At 46.0% G+C, this 25,654-nt stretch overlaps 1 protein-coding gene across 10 annotated transcripts in view; it reads right to left on the reverse strand.

Annotated features, from left to right (window-relative positions):
• The window catches only part of LOC141265127 (ATP-binding cassette sub-family B member 5-like), a 1,418,963-nt gene that overhangs the window by 306,369 nt on the left and 1,086,940 nt on the right, over positions 1–25,654 (reverse strand). For 9 of the 10 annotated variants that reach the window (XR_012320051.1, XR_012320052.1, XR_012320053.1 and 6 more), the window contains exons 5-9: positions 23,937–23,979; positions 15,216–15,407; positions 14,970–15,141; positions 14,098–14,222; positions 13,848–14,022 (exon numbers count right to left, since the gene is read on the reverse strand). The exons of the other annotated variant lie outside the window; for it this stretch is intronic. Coding sequence is in view for 6 of the 9 variants with exons in the window: in XM_073677808.1 (XP_073533909.1) it covers positions 13,848–14,022; positions 14,098–14,222; positions 14,970–15,141; positions 15,216–15,407; positions 23,937–23,979 (707 nt within the window). In the remaining 3 variants the exon portion in view is untranslated. The remainder of the gene's footprint in view (positions 1–13,847; positions 14,023–14,097; positions 14,223–14,969; positions 15,142–15,215; positions 15,408–23,936; positions 23,980–25,654) is intronic. 10 annotated transcript variants of the gene reach the window in all.

Below are 25,654 nucleotides of genomic sequence, written 5' to 3' on the forward strand. Positions count from 1 at the left end.
CGGGAGTACTGGCTAGCATAAGAGGCCTGGTCAGTCTGTGAGCAAGCAGGAGTTCCCCTGGCCAGGTGGAGTTGTAGGCCTCCCCGTCTGTCTGCACTCTTCCTGGCTACCTTGCTGTAAGCGGGTAGAAGTAGCCCACGTCCCTGAGTGTACCGTGTAGTGCTCACCCTTATGGCTGGTTACTTGGGGCCTTCTGCTAGCCTCCGCTCCACGACGGCGGTGCTGGTCCCTTGCTTGTGACTGAGCCTCGTCTTCTGCCAGGGCGAGCTCTGCTCAGCTTCCAGCCCCTGGTCTTTAGCTCCTAGCTCCTACAGAGCTCCTTGCTGTTACTTTCCCTTGCTCTCACTCTGACTCTGACTGTTCTCTGACTCACTCAACCCCGCCCCAGATCCAGTTTATAAGGGCAGAATTCTCCCCTCCCAGGATTGGGGCAGGAGGATGTTGCATGTTTAAGGGATCCTGACCAGGAAACCTCCCACTTGCTCTCTGACGTAATATCTCTATTACTGTGGTGACCAGACCCCTGGGGTGCCACACATGGCTCTTGTAAGGGGCATTGCAGTTCCTCATAATTTTTGGAAAGCCTTCCATTCACTGCTTAGGCCAACAGTGCACAGGAGACCCAGTTGCTATAAATAGAAAAAAAGGTTTAGTTAACGCCCTCTGACCTCCATGTCATTTCCAAGGGGCATTGGAGTGGCTCGAAATTTTTGGTAGGCATTGCACTCACTGTATGCCCTATAACTGTGTAGCCGAACTGCTCCTTTTGTTACAGAAACATATCCTACAAGACATATCTGGTTGACTGGCCTGATATTGATGTGAATGGTCCCTGTTCCTCCTGCTCTTTCTCCTTTGCCACTACCTCATCCATCATTTATCACCTGAAGCTTTGTTTTAACGGGAGTCATAGAACTTGGATAGTAGCAGGAAAACATCCAGCAATCCTCGGAGGAGGTAGGATATGCGCCAAAACGCTGACCACCTCAGGCCTAGCCGCTACTACATACATGCGCTTGCATTACAACAAAACAAAGCAGATGCTAACTTCTATTATCCTCATCATGCTCCTCACCTTGGCATTCTCAACTCCCCTGATGGAGAAGCCAGGGCCCACCGGAGGAGTCTGATAGTCCGGTGGGCTCGGCCAATGCTGCCCTAAAGCAGGCCAGGCTAAGAAAAGTGTGGGAAAGGTTACCGGGACAAATAGGGATGGCTGGGGACCGAGTATGGACACCCGGCCACCCCCTGGAGGCTGGGGAGCAAGCGGGGACACCCGGCCACCAGGCGGCTGGGGACTGAGTATGGATACCAGGCCGCCGACACAGCCATGGCGTGGTGGCCAGATTCCGCCTCCACATGCCTAAAAGGCCCAATTTGAAGTGCAAGCAAGCAAGCAGTATGGTATTGCAGCCTGGGGGTGGGTGGGTGGCAGGCTGCATACTTGCGCTTGCATTGCAAGGAATGGGAGAGGTACAATTGAACACTGCCCTGGGACAAGGACTTGAATGGGGATAGTTGCAAGTCTGCAACGACTGGTGCAAGGTGGGAGGCATCTTCGCATGTACCATGAACAGGGGTTTGGCATGCACACACTACAGCGGAATAGGCTCTCCTTCCCACTAAATGCACTGGGGAGGGCACAGGTAATGTTTTGGTATACACGCTTAATCTTATGTATAAGGCACACCAGGACAAATATGGGCGGCTGGGGACTGAGTATGGATACCTCGCTGCCGAAGCAGCCATGAGGTAGTGGCCAGCTTCGGCCTCCTCCAAACTAAAAGGCCCCATTTCAAGTGCAAGCTAGCAGTGTGGAATTGCAGTCTGGGGGTGGGTGGGTTGCAGGCTGCACACTTACACTTGCATTAAAAGAAAACATAGCAGATGCTAACTTCTGTCATCATCATCATGCTCCTCACCTTGGCACTCTCAAATCCACCGATGGAGAAGTCAGGGCCCACCGGAGGAGTCTGGTTCTCTGGTGGGCTCGTCCAATGCTGCCTAAAGCAGGCTGGGCTAAGAAAAGTGTGTGGGGGGATGTTCCAAGGAGAAATAGGGGCGGCTGGGGACCGTTTATGGACACCCGGCTGCCCCCAGGCGGCTGGGGACCGTGTGTGGACACCCGGCCACGGGGCGGCTGGGGACCGAGTATGGACACCCGGCCGCCGGGCGGCTGGGGACTGAGTATGGATTCCAGGCCGCCAACACAGCCATGACGTGGTGGCCAGATTCCGCCTCCACATGCCTAAAAGGCCCAATTTCAAGTTCAAGCAAGCAAGCAGTATGGTATTGCAGCCTGGGGGTGGGTGGGTGGCAGGCTGCATACTTGAGCTTGTATTGCAAGGAATGGGGGAGGTACAATTGAACACTGCCCTGGGACTAGAACTTGCATGGGGATAGTTGCAAGTCTGCATCTTCTGATGCGGTAAGGATCACTTATGATGGGCACACTTTTAGACAGTGACCTGGAAGTCAGAGATGCTTCCAGGGGTCTTCCCCATGCTGTTCCCTTGTCTTTTCAGCACTTTATGCATGTGTCACACAGCACATGGCCAGATAAGGTTGTAAAATGTTAAAATGACATTTCACAGTGAATGCATTTGTCATAGTTGAAAGCAATACAAAAGTGCAAAAACGCATAAAAAATGCTCCTTGTGAACATAGCCGATGGTGTGGAGGAGTATTTTTGTTTTTGGTCATTTATTTTAACTTATACACAAGTCTTTACCCTGGAAAGGATGTTCCTTAACATATTTCACAGGAAAAAAGTTTCACTTTCGTTTTTGAACGTTTTATTGTGAGCCTGTAAATGTGGCTTAATACCTCTGACCACGTTGTTGACAGCAGTGACCTGGGGATCAGAAATGCTTCCTGGGGCGATCCCCATGCTGTCCCCATGTCATTTGAGCACTGTCACTATCGTTTTGGGCACTTGTTAGGCTTTTAAAAGACTGCCGGGGGTGCCACCGCAAAAATGCTCGAGTCTCCCATAGACTAACATTGGGCTCGTTGCTCGGGTCGAGCACCCGAGTATCACGGCGAGCTCGGCCCGAACTTCGAGCACCTGAGCATTTTAGTGCTCGCTCAACACTAATCTTAACCCGTCTGAGAGACACTTTTGATACCCGCACCTCAGCAGAGATCAAAATGAAATTTTATGGGTGCAAGCAGCGGGCCCAAGACAGTATAAGAGACTATGCTTTGAACTGCAAGAGGCCCTGGGAGCCATTAAACAGGCAGACCCTGACAGTGTGCGGAATGCAGATAAACTGTTAACTGAGCAATTCATTGAGGGTCTGCTGTCCAATGCCCACCGAACCCAGTTACGTGAAATGGCCTTGCAGAACCCTGGTTTGGACTTTGCAAAGTTCAAAGATAGGGCCATCCGGGTGCTCCGAGAACCCACCGGCGCCCTGCTATTACCTATCACCAGGAGGCGGCACCCTTGTCTACAGAGTCTGTAAGAGCTGGTGCGCAAGCTTTGGATACCAACCCGGCTACCGACCTGCACCATCAGGTCCAAGAGCTAACCAAAAGTGTAGCCGCGCTAACCAGAACTGTGCAGTCTTTATAGGTCTCTCCTCCAAGGAATATCCAGCTGGCATCCGGACCGGAGGACGTCCCGTGGCGCCGACAGAGGAGGATCCCAACGTCCAGAGGTAGACCCAGCGACAGATACAACGAGGACAGACAACCCATCTGCCGCCGCTGCAATCAACCCGGACATATGGCAAGGTACTATCATTTAAACGGGCACAACCTGGGGTAGAGGGCCAACCCCCAGGCATAAGATCATCAGGCCCATCGAACTGGCGTGATAAATACGTAGGGGGACGTCTGGTCTTGCCTGTGGTACTGGATGGCATTCCTATGAGTGCCCTACTGGACACTGGGTCACAGGTGACCACCATCCCGTACGTGCTCTTTTAGCGGTACTGGAATGACTCGGACAAAACCCGCTACCCAGATGATGACCTGAGTATCATCGCCAGCAATGGTCAGCCCGTGCCACAGGTGGGATTCAAGGAGGTGACCATTAAGATCGGTAAAGTCGAACAGGCGGCACAAGGACTGATTATTGTGGACATTGACCGTCATGAGAGTCACCCTTAAATAACCTTAGGGACTAATGTGATTGAAAATTGTCTTGCAAAGGTGATTCTCATTTTATAGCAGGTTGACACGAACGCCAGTTCCAGCCAGCAGCGTGTCCTCCAAAAAGAAATCCGGGCACTGATGAAACGGCAACAGTGACCCGTTTCCTATTGCCATGCCCCAAAAAAGTGAGATGATGATATGGTGCCGGGCAGCTATTGGTCTAAGAGGTAGAGACTACCAAGCAATGGTAGAGCCCATCTACTCAGACAGTAGGCCCACCATTTTGACAGCACGGGGAGTGGTCGATGTACGCCATGGGAGGGTACCTGTCCGCATCGTAAATATCGGGGAGAGAGAAGTACACCTGCCCCGGTATGCCACGCTAGCCAAATTGTTCACCATAAACCAAAATTCTGTAAAAGCCTTAGAACCCTTGCCTCCACCTCAACCAGAGGAAGGTAACGGCTCTAAGAAACAAATGGAGGACTGGTGTCAGCAACTGCATTTGGGTACTGACTCCACTCCCTCACACCAAAACAGGGAGTCTACCGGGTGGTTCAGGAGTACGAGAGGGTCTTTAGTAAACACCCGCTAGACTTCGGGCGAGTAAAGGGGGTAGAACATCACATCCCCACAGGAGACCATGCACCCATAAAGGAAAACTACCGACCTGTACCCCGTGCACACTATCAGCATGCAAAGGGGATGTTGCGGGACATGAAGGAGGCTGGGGTAATCAGGGACAGCTGTAGCCCCTGGGCAGCTCCACTAGTTCTAGTGAAAAAGAAGGACAACACAATGAGAATGTGTGTAGACTACAGAAAGGTCAACCGTATCACACACAAAGATGCGTACCCATTACCTAGAATAGAAGAATCTTTAGCTGCATTAAAATCTGCCAACTTCTTCACCACTTTGGATCTTACGAGCGGGTACTGGCAGGTTCCTGTAGCAGAGGCAGACAAGGAGAAGACCGCATTCACCACCCCGATGGGTCTCAGCGAATTCAACTGTATGCCGTTCGGGCTCTGCAACGCACCAAGAACCTTCCAACGGTTGATGGAATACTGTCTGGGACACGGGAATTTCGAGACGGTCCCGTTATACCTGGACGATTTCATCGTCTATTCCAAAACCTACGAGGACCATCTGAAACACCTGGCAGAAGTGTTTGACGCCCTGGAAAGCTACGGGCTAAATGTGAAACCCTCCAAGTGTCACCTCCTGAAACCAAAGGTGCAGTACCTGGGACCCGTGGTGAGTGCTGACGGAGTGGCTCCCGACCCCGATAAGATCACCGTGATTAAGGACTGGCCAAGACCCTCCAGCATAAAGGAAGTGCGGCAGTTCCTCGGGTTGGTAGGCTACTACCGAAGATTCATTCCCGGTTTCACCAAAATGGCAGCCCCTATGCAGGACCTCCTGATAGGTCAATCCAGGAAGGCCAAAAACCAGAAGCCGCCCTTCAGATGGGAAAAGCTGGAAGAGGAGTCCTTCCGCCAGCTGAAGTTGGCCCTCACGGGGGATGAAATCCTGGCGTACCCTGAATACGGCCAGCCCTTTATCCTCCACACGGATGCGAGCAACATCGGGCTAGGAGCCATACTGTCCCAGATCCAGCAGGGGAAAGAATGGGTAATCGCTTACGCCAGCCGAAAACTACGGCCCACAGAAAGAAACCCTGAGAATTATAGCTCATTCAAGCGAGAGTTCCTGGCGGTGGTGTGGGCAGTGACCGAACGTTTCAAGCATTACCTTGACTCTTCCAAGTTCACCGTGTACATGGATAACAACCCGTTGACACACCTGGACACTGCGAAACTTGGTGCCCAGGAGCAGAGATGGATGGCCCGCCTGTCCAACTATGAATTCACCATCAAATACCGGGCGGGACGCTCAAATGCCAATGCGGATGCCCTGTCCAGAATGCCAAACTTACCGGACGGAGGGGAAGATACAGAAGAACTGGAAGAAGTCGAACTCCCTGCGTTCCACCGTCATGGGATTACCGTGTATTCCCACCGTGTAAGGGACAGACGCTCTGCCACGTTCAATCCCTTACCCCACTACAGCTGGGCGGAGACACAAGACAGTGATCCCGCAGTCCATCTGGTGAAGGAAATGCTGACACAGGCTGATGCCCGTCTTGACCAAGACGCTCCGGAGGAGACCAAGCAACTGTGGAAGGAGAAAAGTAAACTGTTTCTTTACAAGGAGAAGCTGTGCCGGAGAATGGTCAACTCAAGAACACATGAGCTGACCTGGCAGATAGTGGTCCCAAGACGAGACGCGGCTATGGTTCTGGAGGCATACCATGACGGAGCAGGACACTTCGGATGGAAGAAGCTGGAGTTCCTGTTGCGTGGACGGTTCTACTGGGTAGGCATGAGAGGAGCCATTGAGAGGTGGTGTAGAGACTGTGGCCCGTGCAACCTAAGAAGGAAGGACCGCACCAGCCAGAAGACTCCCCTGCAGCCTATCATCACCAGACAGCCACTGGAACTGGTAGCCCTGGACCATGTGAAACTGGCTCCAAGCAAATCTGGGTACGTCTACGCCCTCACCATCGTAAATCACTACTTCCGGTTCCTGGTGGTGGTCCCTGTCAAGGACTTAACGGCTCAAACAGCAGCTAGAGCCTTCCAGCAGCACTTCTGCCATCCACACGGGTATCCGGAGCAAGTGTTGACTGACCAAGGGCCAGCCTTCGAAGCGGAGGTCTTCCAAGAGTTCTGCAATCTGTATGGCAGCAGGAAGATAAGAACAATGCCCTATCACCCTCAGACCAACGGACTATGTGAGAAAATTAACCAGGTGGTGATAAACTTTCTAAAAACGTTGCCCCTGGAAGAACGCAGTCTCTGGCCTGAAAAACTGCCTGATCTGGTGGACTTATATAATCACATCCCTGTAGGTTCCACCAACTGTACCCCGGCTTACCTAATGAGAGCTAGACCTGGTAAGCTGCCTATTGACCTGAATATGGGAGTCCTGACACCTGAGGACACCTCGCCAGAGGCAGACTGGGATACAGAATGGCAGCAGCAGTATCGAAAAGTGCAGGAGAGCGTCGAGCGGAGTCTGTCTCAAGCAAGAGAAAGGCAAGAGAAGACTTATAACCAGCATGCTCCCGCTGTTCCTCTGGTACCTGGAGAGCAGGTCTTGAGGAGAAAGAGGCGGCTCCACAAGTTGGACGACCAGTGGGAGAAGGACCGGTACACAGTGCTGCCTTCAAGTCATGATAACCCAAAAGTCTGTGTAATCAGTAAGGATGGAGGAGAAACCACAGCCATTGTTTCCAGAGACCACCTGAAAAAGTGTCCCGAGCAGCTGCAAAGCCCTGAAGAAGATCAAGGAAACCCCCAACCCGCAGAGGAAAGGGAAGAAATGATCAGTACCGTACTCGGAGACTTTCCCCGGTCCTGGACTCAGATCAACAACGCAGTCGTGGTACCCGTCCTCACCTTTCTCCAGCCAGCCCCTCAAGGACCTGCAGAAGAACAGGGAGTGTCAGAAGAGCAGCCGGCCCAGGAGGCAGAAGAATCCATACCAGCAGTCCAGGAGAATCAACCCTCTGCTAGTAGTAAGTCTGCCGTGCCCCTAGTAAGCCAAAGAGTACGCAGAAAGCTGCCAGGCCTATCCACAACACCTTCTACACCCTGTAGTGCAGAACCAGATAGTGGATTATGTTGGTCCACCAGGAGTACTAGAGGACAGATGCCCGCTCGCTGGAGAATCTAAAATGTCATCTGTAACTTGCAAATGTTGAAAATAGTTTATGTTTTTGTTACCTGGTTACTAATTATGTTTCTCTAGTTACCCTTCAGGTTTATTTGGACTGACAGGTTATGGACGCTGAATAACCGCAACTACATGTAGATAGTTGCACCTTGGTGCCTTTTGCGAAGATGGCCGCGGAAGAGAAAACCTGTCTGGCGTGGCCCCCTTGTGGCCCAAAGTAGCTAGAATCAGCCTTGCAGCCACGCCCACGGCCAAGGTTTGGGGTTTGCTTTGGACAGGTCCCCCTACTCTGTGCCAAGACTTCACCTTGTTGGGTGACATGGACACACGGTTACGGACACGCCGTGACCTCTAAAGACTAAAGCTTCTTGTGTATATGTTGTTGTATTATTTTCTATACCCTGTATTTGTGTTTTCTTAAAAATGTGCTTAGTCCCAGAGTACTAAAATTCACTAGCGGGGAATGTGGCACCCCAGGGGTCTGGTTGCCACAGTAATAGAAATATTACATCTGAGAGCAAGTGGGAGGTTTCTCTGGTCAGGAGCCCTTAAGCATGCAACATCTCCTGCCCAGACCTGGGAGGGGAGGAATCTGCCCTTATAAACTGGGTCTGGGGCGGGATTAGTCTGAGTCAGAGCCTGGAGACAGTTCCAGACACAGGAAAAGTGTCAGCAAGGAGCTCTGTAGGAGCAGAAGACAAGGGGCTGCAAGCTAAGCAGAGATATAGCTCGCCCTGGCAGAAGAGACTACTACCGGACAACGAGTCCGAGGCTGTGGGGACGTATATTCATCCAGCAGCAGAAACCAGCCGGCAGGGGATTCCAGGTCCTCTGGCCATAGAAGCCTGGAGTCACAAGGAAGGGACCAGCACCGCCATTGAGGAGCGGAGGCTAACAGAAGGCCCCAAGTCACCAGCCATACGGGTGAGCACCACACGGTATACTCAGGGACGTTGGCTACTACTACCCACTTACAGCAAGGTAGCCAGGAAGAGTGCAGATAGACGGGGAGGCCTACAACTCCACCTGGCCAGGGGAACTCCTGTTTGCTCGCAGACTGACCAGGCCCCTTATGCTAGCCAGTACTCCCGGGAGGGTCAGCCTTAATATCACCAGTAAAGACCCTGAACTGCTCTGCAAAGACTCTGAGTCGTTCCTGCTTCATCACCGCACCAGCACTACTAGTGCTGGGACTCCTGTGCACTATCACCCTCACCATCAACTACACTGCCCTGGGGCTGCACTCTTCCCGTGGGGAGTCACACTACCTCAGCTGCATACACCATCAGCCCCAGCGGTCTGCCTTGCAGCGGCGGTCCGCACTGACCGCAATCCACGGGTGGCGTAGTCGGACAATTAACCTAAAACCCCCCACAAAATACCGCCATTGGCCTGACCACCCTGAGCCACGGGACCGGGTCACCGCCACGGATACTACAACCCCCAGAGACCCGGCTCCGGGTATCCCACACACGTCCACACTAGGCCCAGGGGGCGAGTCATAGACAGGCAGGCTGATTCGGCTGAGCCAGACAGGTGCTCCGGGTAGGCAAGCTGGCGGGCACAATAGGTAACAGGCTGCTTCCAGGTAAGCAGGCAAGCGGGCACGGCAGATGACAGGTGGGTGCTTCCAGGTAAGCAGGCTGGCGGGCACGGCAGGTAACAGGCAGGTGCTTCCAGGTAAGCAGGCGGGCAGAGCCCATAGACAGACTGTTGGACTGGACTGTAGGCAGACTGTCGGGCTGGAAAGTAGTCAGACTGGCGGACTGGACTGAAGAACAGACTGACGGACAGGAGTGACTTGCAGAGGACCTGAGGGCTGAAGCAAAGTCAGTATAACAGAACAACAACCTTGCACGGGCACCTCCATATTGGAGGAGGTGCCTTTTATAGAGAAAGTCCTCCGGCCATTGGTCGGGGACTTTTTAGGACAGCGCATGCGGCCCCTTCAAGAGGGAGGGAGCGCGCACGTGTGCCCTAAGCACAGTGCCAGGGAAGCTGCGTGCACCAGCAGCAGCAGCAGGGAGGCCGGAAGACACCGGAGCAGGACCGCGGTGGTAGGGGGGACGGCGTCTCTGCCTGGTAGGGGGCAGAGACACTGATGCTACACATAACCTTTCTTCTCTGTACATCTCTGAAATAATCTTCAAATATATTCCCTTACGTAATCTCCAGTCCTCCCAAGATCTTCTTCTCTCCTCCACATTTATTTGTTCCTCACCCAATCGCCTTCAAGACTTCTACCAAATATCCCCCATCCTCTGGAATTCTGTGCCTCAACACGTCCGATTAGCCACCATATTCGGATCCTTCAGACAGAACCTGAAAACCCATCTCTTCAAAGCACCCTACAGCCTGCCATTGCCTTGCTGCCACCTCAACACCACCGGAGCTAATGCAACTCCAAAACCTACTGTCTCCTTCCCCACCATCCTGTAGAATGTAAGGCCACAAGTGCAGGGTCTATAAGACTTAAGATGCAATATGACACCTTGGCAAAGCCCAGTTACATTCTCCCTCTGATATCTAACAATAACAAACAGGTCATGCTGGAGAAACTTGCACTTACTGCCACTCAGTGTCTTCAGCTCCTTTGTTAGAAACTAATGTTTGGGCAGCCAATCTACCAAATAAAATTCCTGAGATATGGAAATTGTGCGTGGCTTTGCTTCTGGTACTGGGTGCTAATACCAAACCATGGCATGCCATTCACTGGATATTCCAGACTGGTTGGAGACAAGCTCATTCTCACAGAAAAGTACCAGCAAGCTAAGGAGATGCTCACCTCTATCATCATGAAGGAGTTTGCTCCCTGTCTAGCTGACCGACCATCGCTGTTTTCTACCTTGTGAACATTGTGTTGAATCTTGCAAGGATTAAGAGGTTACATTGGAGAGTCTGTTTTTTATACTAAAGATCCTGCTGTGTTTTTATAGGTTTTTTTTAGTTATTTTGCCTTATATACAAGTCATGATCATGCAAAGAATTTTTCTTAACATTTCTTCCAGGAAAATCCATTTTACCTTTGTTTTTGAATGTTTTATTTCAGTCCGTAAAAGTGGTGTAATACTCTGACAATATTGTTCCCAGATATGGTATTGGTTAATGACCAACCTTGAATAGGTTTGAACACACAACTGGCATACTTTAAATGGAGTATAATATTTGACACGTTCCCTAACAATTTCAGTATTATTAGCGCAGTAATATCTGATACATCTGACGACCACGGTTTTAGCCACTGGCCTTGTTGTACACTTAGTATTGGTCAGCAACCAGGTGTGAATAGGTTCAACAACATACAGCTGCAGACTTTAAATGGAGTATAATATTTGACACGCTACCAAAAATTTCAGGATTATTACCACAATAATATGGAATCAGGTATGATGACCTCGGTTTTAGGCATTGACTTTGTAATATGCTATTGGTCAGTGACCAACTGTGAATAGGTTCAACAACACACACCTGCCATACTTTAAATGGAGTATAATATTTGACAGTAATATGATATCTAATACGTCTGATGACCACAATTTTAGCTACTGGTCTTGTAGTACACTTCGTATTTGTCAGCGAACAGGCATGAATTGGTTCAACAACACACAGCTGCCATACTTTAAATGGAGTATAATATTTGACATGCTGCCAAAAACTTCAAGATTATTACCTCAGTAATATGGGATGAATTTTGATGATCATGGTTTTAGGCAGTGGCCTATTAGTATGAAATTGGTCAGCGACCAAGTGTGAATAGGTTGACCAACACACAACTGACAGACTTTAACTGAAGTGTCATATTTGGCACGCTCCACAAAATGTCACGAATATTACGGCAGTAATATGGGATCACGTCTGATGACCACGGTTTTAGGCACTTGCCTTGTCATATGGTATTTGTCAGTGACCAAGTTTGAATAGTTTGGAACAACACACAACTGACACACTTTAAATGAAGTATAATATTTGACAACCTCCATAATATGTCACGATTATTACAGCAGTAATATGGGATCATGTCTGATGACCACAGTTTTAGGAAGTGGCCTTATAGATGTGGTATTGGTCAGCGATCAAGTGTGCTTAGGTTCAATAAAACACAGCTGACTGACTTTAAATGAAGTGTAATATTTGGCACGCTCCACAAAATGTCTGTATTATTACAGTAGTAATATGGGATCACGTCTGATGATGGAAAAGTTTCTTTGCTTCCACAATAAAGCAATGCAAATTAAATTAAAAAAAATCTGGCTGTATTCTGCTAACAAGCAAATGGAGCAGTAAAATGGAGTACTGTATTGCTTTTTAAGCAAATAATCAGGATTAAGAGCAAAAAAAAAGCCCTGATTTATAGGGCTATGGATATCTGTAACAGCAGCAGACAGAACATGCTCTATACACTATCCACAAACCAATCCCTGCCTAACTCCTGCTATCACCAGTAATATATGCAGCTGGATTAGTCGTCAGAAGGATTATTAGTTCAAATGGATATATATCTTGCTGTGGAATATATATACCTAAGGCTATGTGCCCACGATGCGGAAATGCTCCGGATATTTTCCTGAGCGTTTCTGCATCTCCCTGGCAGAAAAAACACATGCGGATTGTACATGCATTTTTCCTGCCAGGGACAAGTGGAAATGAAGCGTTGTTCATATGCATTTCCACATGCGGGTTGTCAAGCGCTTTCCAAGCGATTTTAGCATCACTTGGAAGGTGCTTGACAACTTGGTCACAATATATAAATCCATGCAACCGGCATGGATTTATATAGTGTGACCGAAAGAATGGTAAAAAATAAAAAATAAATATTATACTTACCTTCTGATGGCCCCGGTAGTCTTTATCCGATGCGTCTCGGCTTGCCGGCAGCTCACGGTAGACTAAAGCACCTGCCGATGTCAGCGGTCGCCGACCCATCACATGACTAAATAACATCATGGCAGGTCCTTGAGTCCACCGCGATCTGCCGGTAAGCCAAGACAAAGACACCGGGGGCCATCAGAAGGTAAGTATAATGTATAATGAAGCTGACACAAGCTTCAACAGGTCAAATAGGTATTTTTGACCTGTTTGATCTGTTGAAGCGTGTGTCAGCGCGAAACGGCCATTGTCAAGAACAGCATGACATATACCCCCCAGCTTGCACTGTAGCTATATTTTTGTAGTTACTTTAAAGTTCTTTCCTTAGTATTTTGAGATTTGTATACAATGACAGATTTTTCTTTTTTTTAAAGATTAAAGGGAACCTTTCACGTGAAAAAACTCTATTAACCTGCAGATATGGGGTTAATCTGCAGGCTTAAAGAATTCTGAACCTGCCGGTGCCCGCACTGGGAGCCCTGCTGCCAGAAGGAAATTAACTTTATTCCTCCCAGCAGCTCTGGGAGTCATAGGGGTGGCGCTGGGGCAGGTTCAGTCACTTGTCTGTATTCAGAGAGCGGCTGCTGTTTCTGTACCCTCCGCACTGACTGACAGCAGCTCAACATTAGTGCAGGTTGTCAGTCAATGCCGGTGGCGCGGTTATAGCCGCTGCTCTCTGAATGCAGCAGTGACTGAACCCACGCCAGCACCACCACTGTGACTGAACCACAAAAACTGCCAAGAAGAATAAATTTTGATTCCTCCCGACAGTGGGGTTCTAAGTGCTGGTGCCGAGCAAGTTCGGAACACTTTTAACCTGCAGATTAATCCCATATCTGCAGCTTAATAGCATTTTCCACGTGAAAGGTTACTTTTAAACGTTATGATCTTTTGTTTCTTGCCTTAGTGCCATCAGTTTCTATCCTAAAATAAGTTTTTTATATATATTTAAGTGTAATATATAATGCATGTCATTAGAATTATAGCTATATACAAAATACATGCAGAGTATTTTATTTTATTTAGTGTCTGTTTAAAAATATTTCAAAATCTCTGGATTTTTTAACATTTTTGTTTTTTAATAATATTTAATTCAATTTTGTTTCTTTATATATTGTATATTTTCTAAAAACACTTACCACAAGGGCATCTCCAACTGTATATCCCTGATCTCCCAAAATAAGAATTGTACCATACCAAAATCCTAGCCCATATGAGGCATAATTTATTAGACACATAAAGCCAAGGGCAAGCTGGGATGCAATGGCTTTCTTGATGCCAAGTTTTTTGGCCTCTTCCAAATTATTTGTGTATCTAAAAATGAAAACAATGACATATGAAGTTCAACATATATTAGCTTCATGTCTCTACTAACACTAACGAAAACACCTTTTTATTTCTTTTTCTTGTCCTCCGAATGCCACCACTGTCCTTATTGAGGAGAGGACCTCTTCAGCCACTGCTCCGGCTTTGGCATAAACTGAGAGCTCCTTGCTTGTCAGAGACACCAACATCTAATTACAAAGTGAAACATCATTTTTATAGCTTCACAGGATAACATTATTTAAGTTAATGTAGCAACAACAAATAAAACTATTTTTAAAAGATCTGTAAAAAAAAATCTGTAGAAAAAAAAATTAAAAGGAGCATGGTTAAAATTAACAATTTGGTTTCATATTTATAGAGTTTTGCTCACTAAAGTCTTCACGTCATTCCACAGGATATGACATAAATGTCTGGTAGGTCAGGGTCCACCTTATCCCTAATCGCTTGGAAAACTACCGGATCCAGGTGAAGTTTGAGTGAAGAAGCGGTCGCACGTCATAAATTTTCATGTTTAGGGAAAGTAAAGAGTTGAGCCAGCTTATAAGTGGCAAATGACTGTTAAATGTGTTATTGAGTATGTATTATCGACCATTAGGCTAGGGTTACATGATGGCTATGCTAATCAGACTATGATCAGATTCTGATCAGAGTTTGTTAAGAGGGTGATCAGAGAGTGATCCAAATTTCTCAGAGGTGCAGAAAAAAAGATTTTTCTACCTTCTCCTTTCAGACTGTCCGTGAAAATCGGACTACACTTGGAATCCTAGAGTGGTCCAATGTTTTCCACTGACCCATAGACTTGAATGGCCAAATATCAGAGACAAACCTAGCATATTGCAATATTTTTCCTTGAACTACTCAGAAAATGACTTATAGCACTCGTCTGATACTATGGTCGTGTGCACGAGCCCTTACGGTAAAAATATAGTAGTTACCTTTGAAAATATTGCTGACGATATTGACATTAGTGGACTTGTAGACATATATACTAATGTAAGCTGCCACCCTTTTACCAATGCGATTACTAATCCAGCTATACACGTTGCAGAATTTTGCAAAAGATGGCCAACCTTGTCTCCAATCCCATCATTAATTTTATTGATGTCCCTAGAGATTAACAAAAAAGATATTAACTATGGCAAGAGAAATTTCAACATTAAAAGTATCTCTGTTACTCTTACTCGGTGAGATGACTGTTGAGTTCTCCAGATTTGGTAACATCGAACCAACTCATGTCTTTGGATAATACGGAATGGAAGAATGTTTGTCGCATTCTTCGTGTCTGTCTTGCAGCCGCTAGAACCCAAAATGAAACTTGTACATATCCACAAATTATAACCGCAGCTCCGATACCAGCATAGTACAAGGAGAATCTATAGAGAAAAGTAATTGCAAATAAATATTACTCAGAAACTACGACACACACCCCTGACATGTAACTTCTGACTTCTCAATCCCATAGAAATTTTTTCTTTTAGTGAGACTGTTCCAAATTGTCATTAATTGCCCACATTTAATTTGGAAAAAAAAAAAGGTACACCATGGCTGTCATTCCTTTCATTGTAGTTTCTGAATAACTTAGCCAACATGCAAGGCCAGAAAAACTTTGTATAGAAGAAAAGATTTTTTTATTGTCTTTGTGGTACTTTTCTTCTGTAAGAAGAGTTGCACAGTTTGACATACGTCCTATATTTGCAAAATTTTTCACAGAGGCATGAAAATTAATAGGAATTAAGCAGTAGAAAGTATGTCACCATTGATCTAACATAGTTATTATTTCCAGATGAAATTGGTGCAAATTGTATCACAAATGTACGCCTGCTAATAGGAAGCATAATTATAGTTTTTCTTAAAAAAGTTGTCTGGTCACAGCATATTGATGACATACAAATTAAATGGAGCTGTACCTTGCAACTCCACTCAAAGTATTTTCAACTAGCAGAGCAAATAACAGCTGATCGGTGGGGATGCCAAGTGTCAGACCCCACCAATCTGTCCCTACCTATCCATCGGATAGGTCATCAATATATTAAGACTGAACAACCCCTTTCAGCAAAGCCAAAATGCACCCAAATTCTTAAATATTTATAAATTTGAAGCATTTTCATTAAGTACAAAACAGTTTAGGTGAATTTTTCCAATATGGTTCAGAATAGTGATAGAAATATATTAGCAGGTACTTTATACTGAAAATGATGATTGTTATAGGCTGTATAAGCAGTAAATGTAAAACACATGAATTAAATGAACCATTTTTTGAGAAATTGTATGTAAGCTAATAGCCCGATGGCAATTCTAAGGACAATCCTTAATTAATTCTGACAGGCAGAAATTTCAACTATTAACTTGTAACTCTATAAAATAGCACAGAAACAGATAGGAACATGGAAGCGGTGAAGAAGTAGAAAAATATGTTGTATTATAGGGGCATTTATGTAGTAACTGTTATGAGGCTATTTTAATTGTATTGCTATTTTGTGATAGGCACAAAAGTATCATAAATTTTCTGTGGATCTTATTAGCAGGCTGGCACTAAAATATCAGCATGGCGGCATCTACTTATTAGCATGAGAAAAAAGTCTACAGCAAAGAGTAGGACTATGATGAAGTCTATATTTTCTGCATCAAGTAGCCATTATTGAGATTCCAAAATAGCTGTTCATCCTTTTTTAATACAGTGTATTAGCTTCAAATTCTATTTCCAGCTGAACTTTTTTTGCACGGACAATGAACACAATCCAGAAATCATAATGGAGTAGCAACTGTGGAATGTGCAATGAAACCCCCGATATAGAAAAGAACAAATAGAATGTGATACTTTCAAGAAAAAGAAGATGATGTTCAATTCAAAGTTATATTGTGGTACCGTGTTATCCAGAAAAATCAATGTAAAATAAAATAACAAAAGTATTCTAGGGGTGATACCTTTATTGACTAACCAGAAAAAAATATATATGCAAGCTTTCAGAGCACAGAGGCTCCTTCTTCAGGCAATATTACAAATGATTTCATAAGACTTAAGGCACAACATTTAAGAGATGTTACAGTATGACATTTGTTCATGAGGTGGAGGGGGTGATGCCTCCTACTGATAAGTCAAGGAGATCAAATTAGTTTTTTTTTGTTGCAAGTGGAGATGCTGTGGGAATGTTTAATTATCTGGAGGTGTGGATTGTGTCTATGTAGTGAGTCATAAATCCAGGTGTTAGGTTGAGTCCTGTTGATAACAAATTGCATAGCCTTATCAATTTGAATTCCCAGATTTTTCTCTCCCTGCTGTCCTTGAGGTGACCTTTCAGTATTAAGACTTTTAGATCTGACATACTGTACAGTGTCTTGGACCAGAGAAATGTTTTCCACAGGCGTGTCCAGTTCATTCTTAATTGTATGTCTGTGTACATTCATTCTGGTTTGCAGTTTTTCATAGTTTCCCCAATATAGACTCCCTCCGGACACCTTGTACATTGTATCATGTACACCACATTTGAGGATGTACATGAAAAGACATCCATGATTTTGTAGTCCTGATTTGTGTTTGGTATAGGGACTGTATTTGATGGTACAAGTTTTGCATTTTTTGTTTTTACATGGGAATGTACCTGTCACTGATGATGATGAGAGGACACTTCTGACAAGGAGATTCCTTAAGTTAGGAGGCTGTTTGTAGGAGAGAAGTGGTAGTTCTGGGAATATTTCTTTCAGTTTGTGGTCTCTGTGGAATATGGGTTGGAGATCAGCACCAATTTTCCTCAAGATGTTTGTGTGGGGGTTGTATGTGACTGCAAGAGGTACCCTGTTGTTGTCCTCCCTTTGTCTGTAATTCAGGAGGCTACTTCTTGGGATTCTTGTGGCTCTGTGGATCTGTTCATCTATTACCAGTGGATGGTATCCTTGTTGTAGGAATGTATTCCTCATTGATAGCAGCTGCAATTTTCTGTCCTTACAGTCTGAACAGATTTGAATGTACCTCAGAGCTTGACTGTAGATAATGGATTTTTTTGTGTGTCTTGGATGAAAGCTGTTCCATCTAAGATATGCCAGGCTTATGGAAAATTGTCAAGTGGGCTTATGGTAAATTGATGTTTGTATGGTGTTGTCTTTGATGTATATAATCGTGTCCAGAAAATGTATTTGGGATTTTGAGAAGTTGAGGGTGAGGTTGATGGTTGGTGGAACCTGTTGAAGTTATCATGGAAGGTCAAAAGATCATTTTTTGAGACTGTCCAGATTATTAGCAGATCATCAATGTAGCGGAAGTATGCTAGAGGTTTAATAGAGCAAGGTGACAAAAACTCATCCTCTAGTTTAGCGATAAATAGGTTAGTATATCGTGGGGACATTTTACTTCCCATGGCGCTGCCCATACATTGTTGATATAAACTATTCCCAAAGGAGAAATAATTGTGATGGAGCACAAACCTGATGAATTTCAGAGTTGGTTCTGTGGCTAGATTGTTTTTTGCAGGAAATGTTTGCATGCTGCAATCCCATCCTCATGAGGAATGTTGGAGTAGAGAGACTCTACATCCATGGTGGCTAGTATTGTGTCTTCCGGAAGTGGGCCCAGGGCTGACAATTTGCAGAGAATATCCGTGGTGTCCTGGATATAGCTGGGTGTGCATCTCATCAAGGGTTTCAGAATGTTCTCCACCCAACCTGAGATATTTTTCATTTGTGTCCCAATACCAGAAATGATTGGCCTCCCAGGATTACCTTCTTTATGTATTTTATGTAGAAGGTACCTGTTTGGGGATAGTCTGGTATGAGTTCCAGTAGTGAGGATGAAGTAGAATCAAACCCATTGATGTTATGTGTTAGTTCCTCTGTGTATTTTTTGGTGGGATCTTCCTGAAGTGGAGTGTAGCATTTTATATCCAAGAGTTGTCTGTGTGCTTCCTGGATGTAATCTGACATGTTCATAATGACTACAGCTAATCCTTTGTCTGCTGGCTTGATGATATTGTTGTTAGCTTTTAAAGATTGTGTGGCTTTTCTTTCCTACATGCTGATATTTTGTGGCACTTTGTGGTGTCTGTCCAAAATGTCAGATTTAACTTTTTGCAGAACCAGTCTATGTAGTGATCCAGAGTTTGGTTGTGCCTAGGTTGTGGGGTCCAGTCTGTCCTCTTTTTCTTTTTTGATGTGTTGTTCACATTGTCTTGTGATGTGATATCTGCATGGTTGTAAAATAATTATTTAAGCCAGAATTCCTCGATATCACTACAAAACTGAGCAGTACCAAGTTGTTTTGTAGGAAAGAATGTTAGTCCCTTTAATAAAACATTAATTTCCTCTGTGCTTGGCTCATATTGTGAGAGGTTCACAACAGAGGATGTATTAAAATGATTGTGTAAATTGGGCTTACCTTCAACTACATCGAGACCTGCTTTCTTCCGGAGTCATGGATGTCTTTTCATGTACATCCTCAAATGTGGTGTACATGATACAATGTACAAGATGCCTGGAGGGAGTTTATATTGGGGAAACTATGCAAAAACGATGCAAAAACTGCAAACCAGAATGAATTTACACAGACATACAATTAAGAATGAACTGGACACACCTGTGGAAAACATTTCTCTGGTCCAAGACACTGTATGTCAGATCTAAAAGTCTTAATACTGAAAGGTCACCTCAAGGACAGAAGGGAGAGAAAGGTCTGTGAATTCAAATTGATAAGGCTATTCAGTTCCTTATCAACAGGACTAAACCTAACACCTGGATTTATGATTCACTATATGGACACAATTCACACCTCCAGATAATTAAACATTCCCATGGCATCTCCACTTGCAACAAAAAAAATTTAATTTGATCTCCTTGACTTATCAGTAGGACGAGTCACCCCCTCCACCTCATGAATAAATGTCGTACAATAACATCTCTTAAATGTTGTGCCTTGTATCTTATGAAATCATTTGTAATTATGCCTGAAGAAGGAGCCACTGTGCTATGAAAGCTTGCATATATATTTTTTTCTGGTTAGCCAATAAAGGTATCACTCCTAAAATACTTTTGTCATTTTTGGACATAAAAGTATTTACAAGAAAAAGATGACAATTGAACATTATCAGTCACAAATCTCCATCCTCTGGGCACCACCTGATGCCACGTGCTGAAGAACGATGAATTGGCCTTTAGAGAGGGGTTGAGAGTGGTAGGTTGTAGATGCTGAGAAGGAAGAGTGTCAAATAGGGGCCAGTAAAGTGCCATGCAGCAGTTCAGGCAAGTGACTGGGTGCACTGCAAACCTCACGGCAGGGGGTGCAGGTCAGGAGCAGAGGCACCGCAGACCAGGAGCTGCAGGCTGAGACCTGAAATGATCAGTGCCTGCAAAGATGGAGGTGGTCTGAAGAGCAGCATGTGGAGAGAATTGGTAAAGGTTGAGCTGTAGTGGAAAGCTGGTCTTGATCAGATGAGTGTGGCTTTCTGTAGTTACATTATAGCTGCATGAATACTAACTGCCCAGATGCCATCCCACTGGAAAGTGATTATTAAAGAGCAGGGGCGTACATAGAAATCATGGGGTCCCATAGCAGAAGCTCAAATTGGGCCCCCCCACAAAAAATAAATATTTGTCTGTGTCACAGAAGAGCAGATCTTACAACTTTTCAGGCTTTAATTAGTAAGTTTCCTCCAGCTGAAGTCCTAGATCCTTCCTTCATTGCCCCCATAAAGTATGATGCCAATAAAAGTGCCCCCCAAGCACAGTATCTTACCCCCATGGTGCATTACTCCACATTAGCCTCCACATGCACAGTATAATGACCCTATTGTACGCCACTTCAACTCCCAAGGCAAAGTATGGTGACCCTAACACAGTATGATCCCCCAACTGTGACTCCCACGCAGCCCTCCATACAGTATAATGTGCTTACATACACTATAATGGCCCGCACTAGCCCTCCAAACAGAATAATGGCCACCACACAGCCCTCCAAACAGTATGATGGACCCCACACAAACCTCCACACTGTATAATTGCTTTCAAACAGTATAATGGCCCCCCACATAGCCCTCAAAATATTATAATGGCCCCACATAGCCTTCCATAAAGTATAATGCGCCCCCCAAAATTCTCTATATAGTATAATGCGCCCCCCATAATCCTCCATATAGTATAATGAACTTCCCATGGACCTCTATAGAATATAATGCACTCCCCATAGTCCTCCATACAGTATGTTACACACATCATAGGGTAAAATGCAGCCCCCATATAGTATAATGCACCCCACAGTCCTGCTGAATTATGGGCACCACGTACTCACTGATTTTAAAATACCGTATGTTTTAAATAAGCCAACCTAAGTATAAGCCAAGGCCCCTAATTTTACCACAAAAAACTGGGAAAACGTATTGACTCGAGTATAAGCCTAGAGTGGAAAATGCAGCAGATACTGGTAACTTTCCCCATCCTGGTATGTATGGCACCCCTCATCCCCAAATCCTGGTACGTATGGCACCCCTCATCCCCCAATCCAGGTATGCATGGCCTCCTCATCCTCCAATCCTGGTATGCGTGGCCCCCTCATTCCCTAATCCTGCAATGCATGGCCTCCTCATCCCCCAATCCTGGCATACATGGCCCCTCTCATCCCCCAATCCTGGAATGTGTGGCCCCCTCATCCCACAATCCTGATATGTGGCCCCCCTCATCTCCCAAACCTGGTATGCATGGCATCCCTCATCTCCAATCCTGGTATGCATGGCCTCCTCATCCTCCAATCCTGGTATGCGTGGTCCCCTCTTTCCCAATCCTGGTATGCATGGCCCCCTCACCCCCCAATCCTGGTATGTATGGCCTCTTCATCCCCCAATCCTGGTATGCGTGGCTCTCTCATCCCCCAATCCTGATATATGTGGCGCCCCTCATCCCTCTATACTGATGTGCGTGGCATCCCTCATCTCCAATCCTGGTATGCATGGCCCCATCATCCCCCAATTCTGCTATGTATGGCCTCCTCATCCCCCAATCCTTGTATGCATGGCCCTTTCATCCTCCAATCCTGATATGTGTGGCCCCCCTCATTCCCCAATCCTGATATGTGTGGCACCCCTCATCCCCAATCCTGGTATGCATGGCTCTCTCATCCCCCAATCCTAGTATGCATGAAACCCCTCATTCCCCAATCCTGGTATGTATGGCCTCCTCATCCCCCAATCCTGGTATGCGTGATCCCTTAATCCCCTAATCAAGGTATATGTGGCCCCCCTCATCCCCCAATCCTGGTATGCATGGCCCCCCTCATCCTCCAATCCTGGTATGTGTGGCCCCCTCATCCCCCAATCCTGGTATGTGGCCCCCCTCATCTCCCAAACCTGGTATGCATGGCATCCCTCATCCCCAATCCTGGTATGCATGGCCTCCTCATCCCCCAATCCTGGTATGTGTGGCCTCCTCATCCCCCAATCCTGGTATGTGTGGCCTCCTCATCCCCTAATCCTGGTATGTGTGGCCTCCTCATACCCCAATCCTGGTATGTGTGGCCTCCTCATCCCCCAATCCTGGTATGCATCGCCCCCCTCATCTCCTAATCCTGGTATGCATGGCCCCACTCATACCCCAATCATGGTATGTGTGGCTCCCTCATCCCCCAATCCTGGTGTGTGTGGCCTCCTCATCCCCCAATCCTGGTATGTGTGGCTTCCTCATCCCCCAATCCTGGTATGTGTGGCCTCCTCACCTCTCAATCCTGGTATGTGTGGTCCCCTCATCCAGTAATCCTGGTATGTGTGGCCCCATCACTGCACCTCACCTCTACTCCAGCGCTGCTGCGTCCTGTCAGCCAGCAGCTCATGTCGACATCTGAGCAGTGCGTGCTCTCAGATGCCGAGGTGAGCTGCTGTTGCTGGCATATTCACTCCTCTCCACGCCGGGACCATTGGCGTAGAGAAGAGTGAATATGCATTCTCTTTAGTAGAGGGCACTGTCAGCAGGAGCTGTGGCTCAGCGCTCCTCCATGCCTGCTACTAAAGAGAATGAATATTCCCTCTTCTGCACGTCCATGGAAGTGGAGGAGAGGAAATATTCATGTCCCTTTAGCAGTGGGCACACGTGGTAGCCGCAGCAGCGGCTACTGCGTGTGTCCCAATCCTGCGCTGCTGCAACCTCCCTTCCCTCCAATACTCACCTATCCTCCTCATTCCCCCGCAGCTTTGGGGCCCTCCCGGCTCATGGGCCCCATAGCAGTGGCGTGGTCTGCCGCCATTGGCGGTATACCAATAGGGTAGTAAAAATATGGAAAATAACATGTTCTACAGAGACCCCTACTATGATATACTGTATATTGGGGAATGGCTGATATAGGAAAGGGTATAGCTTCTTGATCACTGGGGTCCATCCACTGAGACTTCCAGTAATCCCAAAAATGAGGTTCTGAGACTTGGGAACCAAGCTTGGAAGATCCCAATCTTCAATGGAGCAGAGGTGCACAAGCTCAACCTCTGCACCATTACCATTATTTGTTTATGGGGATGGCAGAAATAGCCAAGGCTCCGAAAATCATCAGCATGATAGGAATATGAGCCAGGAGGGGAGGAGTACCCCTGCAAGGGGTCAATGTTACTAAAAAGCTTGTTCAAGTGATGTGCCTATCATTGAGAGCCGATATGCTTAATGTGCCTCTTCACAAAAATTGATATTGTATATACAGAGTCCTTTGCGTAGCTTTCAGCTGACCACACACATTAGATTAATATGGTTTGGTTCCATATACGATATAATTAGACCACTGCTGTCAGAGGAAAGAAAGTACTGACATGTTGGAATTAAACAATTATTTGTTTTTACAAAAGATAAGTACGTCCCTGTTTGAATTGAGGAATTGGAGAAAATGTCCAAAAGTAAGATGAACATACACTTCTATAACTGACATTAGGAGGTAAATATACACAACTTACAGTGTCATTTGTTCTTCTATTGGTTTGAATTGTTCACAATTAGCTGTAAACAGAAAACATGACAATATACATATTTTAATAATAATATAATTATCATATTTATGCTAGATACAAATGACAAATGTTAACACTAAACCTGAACATTAAAGGGTGATTCTTAAGTTGTCTCCAAGCAACACACAGTTCTGCTGTATTGATGAGTGAGCATGCTCGTCACTACTCGGTACTTGCCCGTGCATTTCACAGCTCGAGATGCTCAGTGCTCTGCGAGTATTTCCGGGATGCTCGGGCGGGAACTCGGGTCCCCGCCCTGCATGTTTGGAGCTCTTTAGAGTGCCAATGAACATGCAGGGATTGCCTGTCACTCACTGTAATGCCGTAGCCATCTTGGTTGTGGCATTACAGTGATCGGCTGGCCGCATAGCATTATCAGGTCTACTTAAGACCTGGTGATCGTATGCTCATCACAGTCTAACCTTCAGACAGGCAGAGTAGGGAGAGGTGCTGCTGTGTGAGGGACAGAATTGGCCATGTAATAGTTAGATATAGGTATTCCACACCAAGATACATATCTATCTGAACTAACAGTCCTTCTAATGACTAATCCAGCTGCATATATTCAGAGGTGATAGCAGGATTTAGGCTGGCAGAGATTGTGAACACTAAACAGCACAATAGTGTCCATTGCATGTTCTGTCTGGTGCTGTTGCATGTTACAGATAGCAAAAAACCAAGCAATGTGAACTGAGGTCTAAGATGGTACACATGCAAGAAATAGGAGCATGTTCACACTAGCAAAAAGAAGCAAAACCTACAAAAGACAAAAAATATATCTCATACCCTACCATCATTACATATAAATGTAAAGCAAAGTTGCATATTAGATATAGGGTACTTAGTGAACTATTTTTGATCAAAAAAGTATACAAGCCGTCCCACCAGCGACAAGGTGACCCTAAATTGGGACGGTACCTACACTGTCTATATTAAAAACCTTACTGTATATCAAAGTTGAAGTAATGCATATAAAAGGGTAGACAAATAGGACCGGGTCCCAACTCCAGACCACCTAGGCCCGTGGTAAGCTACATATATACTAATCAGCTCAACAAAGGGGCTAATATAGACAGTGTAGGTACCGTCCCAATTTAGGGTCACCTTGTCGCTGGTGGGACGGCTTGTTGTCACGCTGTCTCTGTGTACTGGAGGTAGGGGGCCTAAGCTGACCCTAAGCTGGGGCCCTGACTAATCCCTCTACCTGAAGGTACTGTTAAAGGTACAGAGGTCCAGGCCGCCAGCGTAACCCCTACTTCCTGAGGATCCCTGCACCTAAGTAATCTAGTACTGAGAAGGACCCCTGATCACAACAAAAGGGGACAGGTAATTATATGCCCACACTCAGTACTTAGACGAACGAGACAGTACAAGGGTAAAACCAAAACCACCTTGCATACAAAAACTACACAACTACAACAGAGGGAACACCAACGGGAAAGGAGATAAATGATAAAGCGAGGAAGGGAAAAAACACTCCAAATGCACTTAGCTCTGAAACTCCAAATACCACGATCCGCTCTGTTAGTCTGCATGAAATGCTTTCACCGACACTTCCCTAACAGACCGGCAGGCATTTGAAGGAGTCCCACTACAGCAGCATTGATTGCAGCTGGGCGAGGCTGGACCTCGTCTAGCACAGAGAGAGAGAGAGTTAACTCCCT

The sequence above is a fragment of the Phyllobates terribilis genome, unplaced genomic scaffold, assembly GCF_046119375.1.
Source record: "Phyllobates terribilis strain yellow unplaced genomic scaffold, ASM4611937v1 Scaffold_4__5_contigs__length_816908805, whole genome shotgun sequence".
Taxonomy (NCBI): domain Eukaryota; kingdom Metazoa; phylum Chordata; class Amphibia; order Anura; family Dendrobatidae; genus Phyllobates; species Phyllobates terribilis.